The sequence below is a fragment of the Leuresthes tenuis genome, unplaced genomic scaffold (assembly GCF_036924035.1).
Source record: "Leuresthes tenuis unplaced genomic scaffold, fLeuTen1.0.hap1 SCAF_6, whole genome shotgun sequence".
NCBI lineage: Eukaryota > Metazoa > Chordata > Actinopteri > Atheriniformes > Atherinopsidae > Leuresthes > Leuresthes tenuis.
The window spans coordinates 787,310-802,222 of record NW_027325360.1 but is presented as its reverse complement, the minus strand read 5'-3'; the positions used below and the strand labels follow the sequence as shown (position 1 = coordinate 802,222).

The window sequence follows — 14,913 nt, the reverse complement described above, 5'->3', positions numbered from 1 at the left end:
GGGGGAGGTGGGGCTGGTACAGTAGGAGTGGTTAGGCCTGGGGGGAGGTGGGGCTGGTACAGTAGGAGTGGTTAGGCCTGGGGGGAGGCGGGTATGGTACAGTAGGAGTGGTAAGGCCTGGGGGAGGTGTGGGTATGGTACAGTGGGAGTGGCAAGGCCTGGGGGAGGTGGGGCTGGTACAGTAGGAGTGGTTAGGCCTGGGGGAGGTGGGTATGGTACAGTAGGAGTGGTTAGGCCTGGGGGGAGGTGGGGCTGGTACAGTAGGAGTGGTTAGGCCTGGGGGAGGTGGGGCTGGTACAGTAGGAATGGTTAGGCCTGGGGGAGGTGGGTATGGTAGAGTAGGAATGGTAAGGCCTGGGGGAGGTGTGGGTGAGGCCTGGGGGAGGTGGGTATGGTAGAGTAGGAGTGGTTAGGCCTGGGGGAGGTGGGGCTGGTACAGTAGGAATGGTTAGGCCTGGGGGAGACGGGTATGGTAGAGTAGGAATGGTAAGGCCTGGGGGAGGTGTGGGTGAGGCCTGGGGGAGGTGTGGGGGAGGCGGGTATGGTAGAGTAGGAGTGGTTAGGCCTGGGGGAGGTGGGGCTGGTACAGTAGGAATGGTAAGGCCTGGGGGAGGTGTGGGTAAGGCCTCGGGGAGGCCTGGGGGAGGCGGGTATGGTAGAGGAGGAGTGGTTAGGCCTGGGGGAGGTGGGTATGGTAGAGTAGGAATGGTAAGGCCTCGGGGAGGCCTGGGTGAGGCCTGGGGGAGGGACAGGACAGCGGTACAAAGACATTTTTCATATGGAGAACTTTATAAGACACAAACAGTTCAGCACACAACCTGAAAACTCAAACAGAAGATAAAGGAAATGTAGTGTTAAAAAAATAAAGTCGGCTTCGCTCTCTGTGGACTCGTCCGGCGCCGGCGGGGTGGGCGGGGCGCGCTGACCCCGGTCGTGTCATTGAGCCGCAGGACCAGCAGGGGGCAGGTTTGGTCTCAGAGGGAAACAAACTGGATCCTGATTTAAACACATTTCACACATCGATTTCCTTCTTTTACAAACGTTTATATTTTAGTAACAAATCTACGTGTTGCAGAGAGACGATCCGCCAGTCAGTCGACACCGAGACCTGCTAATGTGTGTGTGGGGGGGGGGTTAGTCATGTGACTGATCACATGACCGCCTGCCTCAGGAGAATAAACATGAACAACAGTCTCCAGAGCTCCGTGTCGTCCTCCAGGTTCAGTTTCCCCACAGCGCCCCCTGCTGACCACACCCACAAGCTGACGGAGACCAGGCCGATGGAGGCCAAACGGCTTCAGAAGGAACCCGCTTCCCTCGTCTTTAAAGCGGCGTCACAATCGACTGATTATCAAACATATTTCTGATCAATCGTCTTTCTCATTTTCAAATCAAACTTTCAAACATCTTTTTGCTTTAAATGAGAACAAAAAAAAACGGAAAAAAACCCAACTGGAACCAAGTTCTGACACTTTGGGGCTGATTGATCAACGTGACAGTTTGTTGATGCGATCAATAGAAATAAAGATGAGCTGCAGATCAAACCAATACGTTCGATCAGATCAATACATGCGGCTGAACTGTTGGAGTTTCTCTCTGCAACATCTTCAAACTAAGCTCCTCCTCTTCTTCCAGATCATGTGATGATCACCGTTCAATCGCCTCAAAGCTTCATCATCATCGCCTCTGTCCACTTCCAATCAATCAATCCATTAATCAATATCCAACAGCACACAGAGATCAGCTGCTCCTCTCCCATGATGCTCTACGGATGCTTCTGGAATGTGTTCAGAGGTCAGGGGTCACCACCGGCCGTCCAAGAGGAGGAGGAAGACGAGGAGGAGGAAGAAGAATAACCTTTTTTACGTTTGTCCACAGATCAATACGACTCCCGGGCTGCCCGCCAGCTGACTCCGCCCCCTTTCTTCTTCTCCTCCTCCTGCCCGGAGTCGCTGCTCTCTTCCTCCTCCTCCTCCTCCTCCGACTGTCAGAAAACCAAAACAACACCAGGAGCTAAAAAACAGGTCAGCATATTTACATACAGTCTCCACGTCTGGGCGTGTGCACGTGTGAGCACACGCACGTGTGTGTGGTACGGAGTTCAGTGTCTTTTGATTGTGTTTGTTCAGGATGGAAGTAAATGTGTGTGTGTGTGTGTGTGTGTTCAGTAACAGGTGTGTGTGTTCAGTCTGTGTCAGAGGAAGAGGAGGTTCCTGTTGAGGAGCTGTCGTCAGAGGAGGAAGAGGAGCTGCCACTCAAACGACTGGCCCCGCCTCCAGAGGCCCCGCCTCCTGCTGCTTTCTCTGGAACAGGGAAATAAAAGGGGAGGGGTTAATATGATGATGTCACAGAAGTCAGCAGACCTGATCATGTGATCTGCTGTTCCTTGAAATCCTGAACAATCAATCTGTTTATGTTAATTAGCTCCCCTGCACACCTGTTCACCTGCACACCTGTTCACCTGCACACCTGTTCACCTGTTCATTCATTAACATTCTTCACTTCTAGGAAAACAATTCAAACTGTTAACTTAACCTGGACTGAGGGGCGTGAACTAAGTTTGGATCCAAAGAATAATTTCAGCAAAGCTAATGAGAAGGGGCGGAGCCTGATCAGGCCACAAGAGAGGACCAATCAGAGCAGAGGATTTTAAATGTGTCGAGTAAACCAAGACTTTGTTTCACATAAACAACAGCATTTGAACCAAGTGGTTAAAATGCTGCTCAATGCGGTGCGTGTGGCAGCATTTATCAACGTTACGGCTGATCAAAGCATGAAACTTAACCCTGAAACTGACCCCACCCTGAATAAAACTTAAACTTAAGGTTAAGGCGTCTTCATGTTCAAAATTAAATAAAACGCTGTATCAGTGATGCTGTTAGCTCACGCAGCTAACAGGGACGCCGTCAGCTCACGTAGCTAACGGGGACGCCGTCAGCTCACGTAGCTAACCGTGACCCAGTTGACCCCGTTAGCTCACGCAGCTAACAGTGACGCCGTCAGCTCACGCAGCTAACCGTGACCCCGTTAGCTCACGCAGCTAACAGTGACGCCGTCAGCTCACGTAGCTAACCGTGACCCCGTTGACCCCGTTAGCTCACGCAGCTAACAGTGACGCCGTCAGCTCACGTAGCTAACCGTGACCCCGTTGACCCCGTTAGCTCACGCAGCTAACAGTGACGCCGTCAGCTCACGTAGCTAACCGTGACCCCGTTAGCTCACGCAGCTAACAGTGACGCCGTCAGCTCACGTAGCTAACCGTGACCCCGTTGACCCCGTCAGCTCACGCAGCTAACGGGGACGCCGTCAGCTCACGTAGCTAACCGTGACCCCGTTGACCCCGTCAGCTCACGCAGCTAACAGTGACGCCGTCAGCTCACGTAGCTAACCGTGACCCCGTTAGCTCACGCAGCTAACAGTGACGCCGTCAGCTCACGTAGCTAACCGTGACCCCGTTGACCCCGTCAGCTCACGCAGCTAACGGGGACGCCGTCAGCTCACGTAGCTAACCGTGACCCCGTTGACCCCGTCAGCTCACGTAGCTAACCGTGACCCCGTCAGCTCACGCAGCTAACAGTGACCCCGTCAGCTCACGTAGCTAACCGTGACCCCGTTAGCTCACGCAGCTAACTGAAGGAACTGAGCCACAAAGAGGATCAGTTCCAACTCTCAGAGCCTGAACTTCAGAGCAGGGAAATCTGCTATCTGAGAGATAACTCCTCATGGTTTATTTACTGATTTATTTCTTCCTTTAGCAGCAGCTAACGCTAACAGCTTAGCTAATGAAATAACTCCTCATGGTTTATGTACTGATTTATTTCTTCCTTTAGCAGCAGCTAACGCTAACAGCTTAGCTAATGAAATAACTCCTCATGGTTTATTTACTGATTTATTTCTTCCTTTAGCAGCAGCTAACGCTAACAGCTTAGCTAATGAAATAACTCCTCATGGTTTATTTACAGATTTATTTCTTCCTTTAGCAGCAGCTAACGCTAACAGCTTAGCTAATGAAATAACTCCTCATGGTTTATTTACTGATTTATTTCTTCCTTTAGCAGCAGCTAACGCTAACATCTTAGTTAATGAAATAACTCCTCATGGTTTATTTACTGATTTATTTCTTTCTTTAGCAGCAGCTAACGCTAACAGCTTAGCTAATGAAATAACTCCTCATGGTTTATTTACTGATTTATTTCTTCCTTTAGCAGCAGCTAACGCTAACAGCTTAGCTAATGAAATAACTCCTCATGGTTTATTTACTGATTTATTTCTTCCTTTAGCAGCAGCTAACGCTAACAGCTTAGCTAATGGAGATGACTCCTCATGGTTTATTTACCGATTTATTTCTTCCTTTAGCAGCAGCTAACGCTAACAGCTTAGCTAATGGAGATGACTCCTCATGGTTTATGTACTGATTTATTTCTTCCTTTAGCAGCAGCTAACGCTAACAGCTTAGCTAATGGAGATGACTCCTCATGGTTTATTTACTGATTTATTTCTTCCTTTAGCAGCAGCTAACGCTAACAGCTTAGCTAATGGAGATGGCGTACACCAACTTCTAAGGAGTTACTGCTGTTACTAGATTTAGTTTTAGTAACAGCAGCTGACACAAGAGGTGATTCCAAGTTAGGAACCGGCTCTGGATCAGAACCGGGACCTGTGGGGTGTCTAAATCCCGTAAATGACCTCGGTACTTACGCAGTAGCTTCCTCTGCTTCTTCTGCAGACAGGACTTGACGTAGCGCTCCAGCTCCCGGAGCGTGGAGGGTTTGAGGGTTTCGAAGTCGATCTCAATCTCGTCGGGGTTGGAGTCCCTCAGCGATGGCTCTCTGGACTGGATGATGTGCACGACGCGGCCCAGTTTCTCCCCTGGCAGCCGGTTTATGTCCAGACTCAGCTGCCGCTTCTCATCGTACGACATCGGCAGGGACAACTCTTCGCCGTCCTCTCCGTTGGCCGAGCCGCCGCCCGACGTCTTACCGCCTTTCTTCAGTTGCCTGGAGGGACAGAGTCGCTCTGATTGGTGGGAACTCCTCATCTAACATACCGCTTACAGGTGAAGCTGAGGATTAATCCTCCAGCCCCCCCTCCTAATGTCTGGGACAGAGTCCCATCTCTCTCTGAGCCCCCCCTCTGCTCCTCAGACTGATTAAAGTCACATTCAGACTTTAAGGTAAAGTCATTTTCCTCCATCTCAGCTCCATCAGGTGGACATTAAACCCTTTTTATCCACAGTCCTCGGCTCCATCATGTGTGTTTCAGGTGTGTTCCAGGTGTGTTCCAGGTGTGTTTCAGGTGTGTTCCAGGTGTTCCAGGTGTGTTCCAGGTGTGTTCCAGGTGTTTCAGGTGTGTTCCAGGTGTGTTTCAGGTGTGTTCCAGGTGTTCCAGGTGTGTTCCAGGTGTTTCAGGTGTGTTTCAGGTGTGTTCCAGGTGTGTTTGTGGTGTGTTCCAGGTGTGTTTGTGGTGTGTTCCAGGTGTGTTCCAGGTGTGTTCCAGGTGTGTTCCAGGTGTGTTTGTGGTTCCTCAGGTGTGTTCCACTGCTTCATCAGTGCAGGGATCAGACACCTCGGCTTGGTTCTGAAGCTGTTCAACTTGAGGAGAGAAGCTGTGATGAGGCTGAAAAACCAGAAGAAACCATCAGCTGTCATCAGAAAGGATGAACAGGTGAGCTCTGTGAGGGACAGGTAGGCCGAGGAAGAACCCTCAAAGGCCCGTCCAACGGATCAGAACCATGTCCACAGAAGACTTCATGAGCAGAAGCACAGAGGCTACACTGCTACATGCTAACCGCTAGTTAGCCACTGCTACATGCTAACCGCTAGTTAGCCACTGCTGCATGCTAACCGCTAGTTAGCCACTGCTGCATGCTAACCACTAGTTAGCCACTGCTGCATGCTAACAGCTAGTTAGCCACAGAAACAGGATGGACACGTCACAGTTTGCCAAAAAGTCCTTAAAGGAGCTGCAGAGGTCTGGAAAAAGGTGTTCTGGACAGACCGGACCCAGAAGAACCTGCATCAGAGTGATGGCAGGAAGAAGAAGAGACCAACAGGAACCAAGATCCACAGCATAGCAGCTGCTCTGCTGAACACGGTGGGGGGGGTGATGGCGTGGGCATGTCTGGCTGCCACGGGTTCTGCTGCCACAGGTTCTGGCTGCCACAGGTTCTGGCTGCCACAGGTTCTGCTGCCACAGGTTCTGGCTGCCACAGGTTCTGGTTCTGGCTGCCACAGGTTCTGCTCACTTATCTTCACTGATGATGGAGCTGCTCCAGTTCCAGTAAATGCCTCCAAAGCTTCATCCTGCAACAAGAGAATGATCCAAACATCCTGCTGAGCAGCACCAGAGTTTCTCAGAAACATGGCTGAGCCCGTCAGCTGGTTCAGGTCCAGCCGGTTCTGATCCAGCTGGTTCAGGTCCAGCCGGTTCTGATCCAGCTGGTTCAGGTCCAGCCGGTTCAGGTCCAGCTGGTTCAGGTCCAGCCGGTTCAGATCCAGCCGGTTCAGGTCCAGCTGAGCTTCTATCTGCTGAAGGAGCCTTAAAGGGCGACCTGAGGGCTGAACACGGCTGCTTTAATGCAGCCTCCATCACTCTGTCCCACACCTGATGGAGCCGAGGACTGTGGATAAAAAGGGTTTAATGTCCACCTGATGGAGCTGAGATGGAGGAAAACGACTTCACCTTAAAGTCTGAATGTGACTTTAATCAGTCTGAGGAGCAGAGGGGGGGCTCAGAGAGAGATGGGACTCTGTCCCAGACATTAGGGGGGGGTGTGTTGGCGTATCTTTGAATGTTCGGGAACCTCGTACCTGGTGGCAGGTACCGTGCTGTTGGCTTTCCTGGCTGGCGGCTTCTTCTGATTGGCTGGTTTGGGCTGCTGTGCGGTGGCCTTTGGCTTCTTATCTTCTTCTATCTTGCCTTTGTTCCCTTTGTCCTTGTCTTTTTCTTTCTTCTTCTCCTTGTCTTTCTTCTCTTTCTTCTTCTTTGGCTTGCTGACCGGCGCCTGCGACAAGACGGCCAGCTGCTCGTGCACCGCCTTCAACTGGTGGGATACACTAATAATCAATACCTACAATCTATGGTCAACACATAGTGACGCCTTCATCTGATGACTTATTGTATAAATGTTCTCCTAACAATCACAGAAACATGAGGAGCATCATCCTACAGCTGCATTAATCTACAAAACATAAAAAGAGAAGAAAACCAGGATGTTCTTGACCTGTGATTGGTCGGCAGCACCAACCTGCTCCTGTAGCTCGGCCAATCGCGTGGCTCGCTCCTCCTCAGAGTCGGACGATTCATCGGAGGAGGAGTTGTTGCTGCTGTCGGAGGAGGCGGTGCTTTTACTGACCAGCGGCGTTGTCGAGGGGACGGACGCCTCCAGGCCCTCGTCGGGGATTTTAGCGAAACGCATCTCAAACACATCCTGCGGCAGAGAGACCGTTAGTGACCGACCGGTTGCACCGGGTCAGGAGAGGCGTTGCCGGGGCGACGTACCTGCAGCTTGCGGGCCATGGCCACCACCTCATGGTCGGGGGGGTTGTACTTGTAACAGTTGGAGAACATTAACCTGACATCGGTGGCGAAGCTCTGGGGGTCGCTGTACTCGCCTTTATCCATCTTTTTCTGTGGGAAACGCAATCATCAGTTTCACAGGCACTCTCAGAACAGCGTGATGTCATGATGATGTCATTACCCGCACGGTGCTGAGGTCCATGGGGTGTTTGATGATGTCGTGGTAGTCGTGCAGCTCCAGCGCCTCGGCGTCCACCGGCTTGTAGAAGGGCCAGGCGTAGGCGGCGTGCTTTTTGGAGAGCATCTCCTTCAGGATGGCGTCGCAGTGCTTCATCTGCTCGCCCAGCTTCCCGCCTTTCCTCCCGCCTGCTCCCACGGCGCCTCCTCCGACGTCGCCGACCGCCACCTCCTCGCCCGTCTCCCGGCGGGTTTTGGCCGGTCGGGCGGCGGCTTCGCGGCGGGACGACACCAGTTTGGCCGGTTTGGCATCCTGAGCGGACGGGGAGTCGGCGCGACCGGCGGAGATGGCGGACGTGGTGGGAGTGGTGGTGTCGGCTTTCCTCTTCACACCTTTCTTCTGTTAAACGTGCACACACACACGCACACACGTGTAACACCTGAAAAATTACTGAAAAACGCCTGAAAAACGCCTGAAAAACGCCTGAAAAACGCCTGAAAAACACCTGAAAAACGTCTGAAAAGCGCCTGAAAAATGCCTGAAAAACACCGGAGAAACACCTGAAAAGCGCCTGAAAAATGCCTGAAAAACACCTGAAAAACGCCTGAAAAGCGCCTGAAAAACATCTGAAAAAACGCCTGAAAAGCGCCTGAAAAACGCCTGAAAAACGCCTGAAAAACATCTGAAAAAACGCCTGAAAAACACCTGAAAAACGCCGGAGAAACGCCTGAAAAGCGCCTGAAAAACGCCTGAAAAGCGCCTCAAAAACACCCGAAAAACACCTGAAAAACTCCTGAAAAACGCCTGAAAAACACCTGAAAAACACCTGAAAAGCGCCTGAACGCAGCTCAGCGGACGACCTTACCTTCAGAACAGGCTGCGCAGACGGCATCATGGTCGCTGGGGGCGGCGGGGCAGACACCGGGGGCGTGGCCTGCACGGGTGTGGGCGTGGTCGAGATGACGGGCGTCTGAGAGGGGGAGGGGGAGGGGTAGGAGGGCGGGGTGGAGGCCGAGGACTCCGCCTGCTGACTCACTGAGGAAGGAAAGGTTGCCGTCAGCCGTGTGTGCACGTGAGTGTGCACGTGTGTGTGTGAGAGATGGTCACCTGCGGTGGCGGTGGGCTGTTTGCTCTTGTTCTTGCCTTTTGGGGCGGGCGGCAGCAGCGCCACCTCCTCCTGAGGCATCTGAGCGACCTTCTGCAGGAAGATCTTCTCCAGCGCCTGAGCCATGAGCACGATGTCGTCTGTGGGCTGCACACACACACAGGGGTTAGGCTGGTGCACGTGCACACACACACACAGGTTAAACTGGTGCACACACACAGGTTAAACTGGTGCACACACACAGGTTAAACTGGTGCACACACACAGGTTAAACTGGTGCACACACACGGGTTAAACTGGTGCACACACGGGTTAAACTGGTGCACACACACAGGTTAAACTGGTGCACACACAGAGGTTAAACTGGTGCACACACGGGTTAAACTGGTGCACACACAGGTTAAACTGGTGCACACACAGAGGTTAAACTGGTGCACACACAGAGGTTAAACTGGTGCACACACAGGTTAAACTGGTGCACACACAGAGGTTAAACTGGTGCACACACAGGTTAAACTGGTGCACACACAGGTTAAACTGGTGCACACACAGGTTAAACTGGTGCACACACGGGTTAAACTGGTGCACACACGGGTTAAACTGGTGCACACACAGAGGTTAAACTGGTGCACACACAGAGGTTAAACTGGTGCACACACAGGTTAAACTGGTGCACACACACAGGTTAAACTGGTGCACACACGGGTTAAACTGGTGCACACACGGGTTAAACTGGTGCACACACGGGTTAAACTGGTGCACACACGGGTTAAACTGGTGCACACACACAGGTTAAACTGGTGCACACACACAGGTTAAACTGGTGCACACACACAGGTTAAACTGGTGCACACACACAGGTTAAACTGGTGCACACACAGAGGTTAAACTGGTGCACACACAGAGGTTAAACTGGTGCACACACACAGGTTAAACTGGTGCACACACGGGTTAAACTGGTGCACACACACAGGTTAAACTGGTGCACACACACAGGTTAAACTGGTGCACACACGGGTTAAACTGGTGCACACACGGGTTAAACTGGTGCACACACGGGTTAAACTGGTGCACACACACAGGTTAAACTGGTGCACACACAGAGGTTAAACTGGTGCACACACGGGTTAAACTGGTGCACACACAGAGGTTAAACTGGTGCACACACAGAGGTTAAACTGGTGCACACACAGGTTAAACTGGTGCACACACAGAGGTTAAACTGGTGCACACACAGGTTAAACTGGTGCACACACAGGTTAAACTGGTGCACACACACAGGTTAAACTGGTGCACACACACAGGTTAAACTGGTGCACACACGGGTTAAACTGGTGCACACACGGGTTAAACTGGTGCACACACAGAGGTTAAACTGGTGCACACACAGAGGTTAAACTGGTGCACACACACAGGTTAAACTGGTGCACACACGGGTTAAACTGGTGCACACACACAGGTTAAACTGGTGCACACACACAGGTTAAACTGGTGCACACACGGGTTAAACTGGTGCACACACGGGTTAAACTGGTGCACACACGGGTTAAACTGGTGCACACACACAGGTTAAACTGGTGCACACACAGAGGTTAAACTGGTGCACACACACAGGTTAAACTGGTGCACACACACAGGTTAAACTGGTGCACACACGGGTTAAACTGGTGCACACACAGAGGTTAAACTGGTGCACACACAGAGGTTAAACTGGTGCACACACAGGTTAAACTGGTGCACACACAGAGGTTAAACTGGTGCACACACAGGTTAAACTGGTGCACACACAGGTTAAACTGGTGCACACACACAGGTTAAACTGGTGCACACACACAGGTTAAACTGGTGCACACACAGGTTAAACCGGTGCACACACACAGGTTAAACCGGTGCACACACACAGGTTAAACCGGTGCACACACACAGGTTAAGCTGGTGCACACACACAGGTTAAACTGGTGCACACACACAGGTTAAACTGGTGCACACACACAGGTTAAACTGGTGCACACACACAGGTTAAACTGGTGCACACACACAGGTTAAACTGGTGCACACACACAGGTTAAACTGGTGCACACACACAGGTTAAACTGGTGCACACACACAGGTTAAACTGGTGCACACACACAGGTTAAACTGGTGCACACACACAGGTTAAACTGGTGCACACACACAGGTTAAACTGGTGCACACACACAGGTTAAACTGGTGCACACACACAGGTTAAACTGGTGCACACACACAGGTTAAACTGGTGCACACACACAGGTTAAACTGGTGCACACACACACAGGTTAAACTGGTGCACACACACAGGTTAAACCGGTGCACACACACAGGTTAAGCTGGTGCACACACACACAGGTTAAACTGGTGCACGTGCACGGGGCGTGCGCACGGCGGCGGCCACCCACCTTGTTGTAGATGTAGCAGTTGGTGAACATGGTGTTGAAGTCCTGCATGGCCTCGCTGGCGCTCCAGTAATAATTGTTCTCCAGCCGCTTCTTGATGGTTCCCATGTCCATCGGGTTCTTGATCACTTTGTGGTAGTCCTGCGCACGCACACGTGCACACACACACACACACACAGAGACAGAGAAACAGGCGGTCAGCTCCGTGGCGGCGGGCCTGAGCGGCTCTCACCTGAGCGGCCGACCTACCAACAGACACAGCTTGATGGCGTCCACGGGCTGGTAGAAGGGCCAGGCGAACTGATGCTTCCACAGCGTCTTCACCACCACGTTCTGCATGTACTGCAGCTGGTTCGTCTTCCTGCGGACGCACACGGCAACACGGTCAACACACACCGCCACGCCACGCCGCGCTCAGCCATCGTGGCGGCCACCTACCTGCCCGGTTTGTTGGGGTTGGTGACCTCAGGGGGCGCCGGGTTGGTGATGGGAGGAGGGCTGGCGGGCGCAGCCTCGGGGGCGTCCGACATGGTGGACGACGCAGACGCAGCGATGCACCGTTGGACGGCGGCGTCTGACCTGGCGGTGAGAAAACACGACTGCCTCGGGGTGAGTGTGGTCAGTTCAGCTGCTGCAGGACTCGATGCTTCAGATCCACGTTTCCACAAAGAGACAAACTCCCATCACACAACCTGCAACACACACAGCTTTAGCTCCTCCCCTCCGTGATGTCACCACTGGCTCAGGACCAATCAGGACCTGACCTCAGTGTTCCTGAGCATTTTCATGTTTTTTCTCTGTTCAGCCGCTTAACTCTGACCTTTGAACCCTTCAGGCAGAAAAAAGGCTCCTAACTCAAGGGATGAACCAGTGTTGTGTCGACACAGAACAGACAACTTAGCAAAGAAGCCGTTTTAAACTGGATCTTTAGGCTCTTTGTTACCAGCAGCCTGTCACAAAGACGCATCATTTGTTCCCATTTCTTTAGCTGCATCTATGAAAAACAGCAAAGATGAAGCTCGTCTCTGATTGGACAGCAGTCCTCAGGTGGAGGTGTTACATCACATCTGTTCAGACCAGAATGAAGCAGGACCGAACTACACCTGTGACATCACACAGCTACACCTGCACAGGTGGGTCTACAGGTGGGCCACCTGAAGAGTGACGCCCACCTGCTGCTCCAGCATCAGACGTGGGTCACCTGAGGGGATTTCCTCCGTCGCCCCCAGACGGACGCCACAAATCAGCCATTTTAGATCAAAATTCTCTGTTAATTATGACCGTCTGCTGCTCTTCTTCTTCAATCTGAACCAATCCTTCAACATTTTAACTTAAATTCAAACATTAGACTCATTACAGAACAGAAGAAGAAGAAGAAACAAAACCAGGAAGTTAAAAACGTCACAAACTGCTTTTTATCAGGTTTAAAGTTCCACAGATTATTTTCTTTAAAAATCTGGAAATGTGTTCATGAATCACAGAACTCTTATTCTTAGTATATAATTTTTCCAACAGTTAGTTTAAATGAAGGTTTAAACACTTTAACCAGACTAACAGCTGGAGGTTTAAAACTTCCTAATGTTCCTAAATAACTTTCCCAAACCGGAGATGCTCAGTAAGAAGATGGAAACGAGCTCAGAGCTCTTTCACTGGCTGTTAAATCATTTCCTGCATCACTTTGTAGGACAAAACTCCAGAAACCTGCAGCAGAACCCCTTCAAACATCTGGTTAAATCAGGTCTAACTGCTGAACTGCACCTTTAATATTTCATTTTTGTTTCCAAACGAGCTCCGAACACCAAGTTTAACGTGTCAGAGGCGTGTTTTCTGCCATCTTTGGGATGAAACCGGCCGACTGAGTGAGTCCTCAGCATCTCTTCTCTTCTGAACACATCTTTTATTCAGATTATTGAACCTGTTGAATCCCTGCAGGAGGAGATAAAAAGGTGCTCCTTTCTCTAATCTCACACTACCTCAGAGGAATTAAACAGATTCATGAGCTGCAGTTTAAAAACTTCTTTACTTCACATCAGAAAACTGTAAGAAAATCAATCGGAAACTTTTCTGAAGATTCATTATTTTTAGGCAGAAACAGCTGAATAAAGGTGACAGTTTCAGCTGGAAAGATGACATCAGCAGACATAATGATTCTATAGTTATATAATTGATTATTATGATGCTTCATCTGTGCAAAGTGATGGAAGTTTGAGCTGTTCTCATGTGGAAAAGGCTGATTTCTCAGGTTTAAGGACAGAAAACCTGTTCCTCAGAGTCTCCAGGTGAGGTGGATCCAGAGGAACTTTAGATCCCGCCTTCAAAGGTAAACATCAGAACTAAAACAGGCACTTTTCCTCCTTCAGGTGTTACTTCAGGCGGCTTACTTTACACTTAAAGTTATCAGCCTTAACTGTTTAACGGCAGTTTGTTGGTTCTTTTCTGCAGATTTAACTTAAACACCGCACCCAGTCCGCTTTGGACCGGCAGCCGGTCCGGACCTCCCTGCATGTGTCCGCGTTCGGCACCGGGACCACAAACTGCATTAAACCCAACCAGCTGCTCAGAGCAGCTCCAGAAACACAGAAGCAGCCTCCTACCTGCCTGCCCGGTGACACACAAACCCCAGGCCCGCTCCGAACCGAGCAGACCCGGTCCCGGGGAGTCCTGCGGGGATCCACAGATGTGAGAGTCCGGCGGTTGGCTGCACGCGCTGCCGTTCAGTGGCTAACGGAGGAGCTAACTGCTAACAACCGACAAACTGCTCATTTCCAGCCGCGCAGCCGGTCCAGCAGGAGCTCCACGCACGGAGTTCGTGCTGCACCGCGGGTTGGGGGCTCCGAGCCCGCGATGACCGCAGCCGCCGCTGCGCTCTGTGCGCCCCACACACCGACCAAACATCCACCTACCGAGCTTTAAAAGATGGCGGGCAAGCCGCAGCTACTCAGCAGCTAGCAGCTAGCTGGCCGCGCTGGGCTGCTCACCGAACCCCTGAAATATGGTCGCTGGTCGTTATAGCGAGTGTTTGGTTGTGTGAACATGTGCGGGACGGGACTTCCTGACACTCAGTGGTTTCTGAAACTTACGATGAGCACAATAATTCGACCAGAATGTGGATCTCTGCAGATGTTACCGCTCGGCTCGCTAACGATATTTTAGCCTGTTAGCTCAGCTTTGTTTGAAGGCGCCGAGCGCCTAGCAGTCTCCGACACACAGCGACTCTCTGCACACCCCGGGACGAATCATCTGCACGTTTCACCCGCCAACCCCACCGCCACCACCCAAACACATGTGTTTACTTTGTATTTCGGTCCTCCGGAGGTCCAGCGGCGATTCCCGTCACCTCTCTTCAGGATTTTTATTTAGCCAAGTAGCATAATAGATGAGTTATCAGCTGTCCGCTTTGTGCGCAAGCGCAGTCCCAAGCACCATCATGTATGTTGTTGTGACAGGATTGGCTCCCCAGGTAAAAGAGACGCTGTGATTGGCTATGAGATCTCAGTGGAGCTATGATTAATAGCGATGGGTTTTAAAATCCTGTGATTGGTCAGTGAGGTAGTTAAGGCGCTGTGATTGGCTGAGAGGATGACTGTGCTGCTGTGATTCGCTGGTGAGGTTTACGGACTTTGGAATGGCGCCGTCAGCCAAACTACGTCTCCCGGCATGCAGTGCAGCATCAGAAAGCCCGGGCTCCTCTGCGCTCC

The 14,913-nt window shown here is 51.4% G+C and overlaps 1 protein-coding gene across 4 annotated transcripts; it reads right to left on the bottom strand.

Moving 5' to 3' along the window:
* Positions 1-17: 17 nt before the first annotated feature.
* On the bottom strand, positions 18-14,645 carry brd3b (bromodomain containing 3b). Of its 4 annotated transcripts, none has more exons than XM_072387139.1 (12): positions 14,509-14,645; positions 11,654-11,907; positions 11,465-11,576; positions 11,219-11,356; positions 8,804-8,948; positions 8,562-8,731; positions 7,700-8,092; positions 7,501-7,629; positions 7,223-7,429; positions 6,810-7,042; positions 4,699-4,997; positions 18-2,303 (listed from the first exon to the last, which is right to left on the bottom strand). In XM_072387139.1, the coding sequence occupies exons 2-12, from the start codon at positions 11,743-11,745 to the stop codon at positions 2,185-2,187; spliced, it is 2,037 nt and encodes a 678-aa protein (XP_072243240.1). In that variant the 5' UTR covers positions 11,746-11,907; positions 14,509-14,645; the 3' UTR covers positions 18-2,184. The 4 variants fall into 4 exon arrangements, with proteins under 4 accessions (XP_072243240.1, XP_072243239.1, XP_072243242.1 ...); XM_072387138.1 differs by having other exon boundaries at positions 19-2,303; positions 7,700-8,095; XM_072387141.1 differs by having other exon boundaries at positions 19-2,303; positions 7,700-8,095; positions 8,840-8,948.
* Between the last annotated feature and the right edge of the window lie 268 nt (positions 14,646-14,913).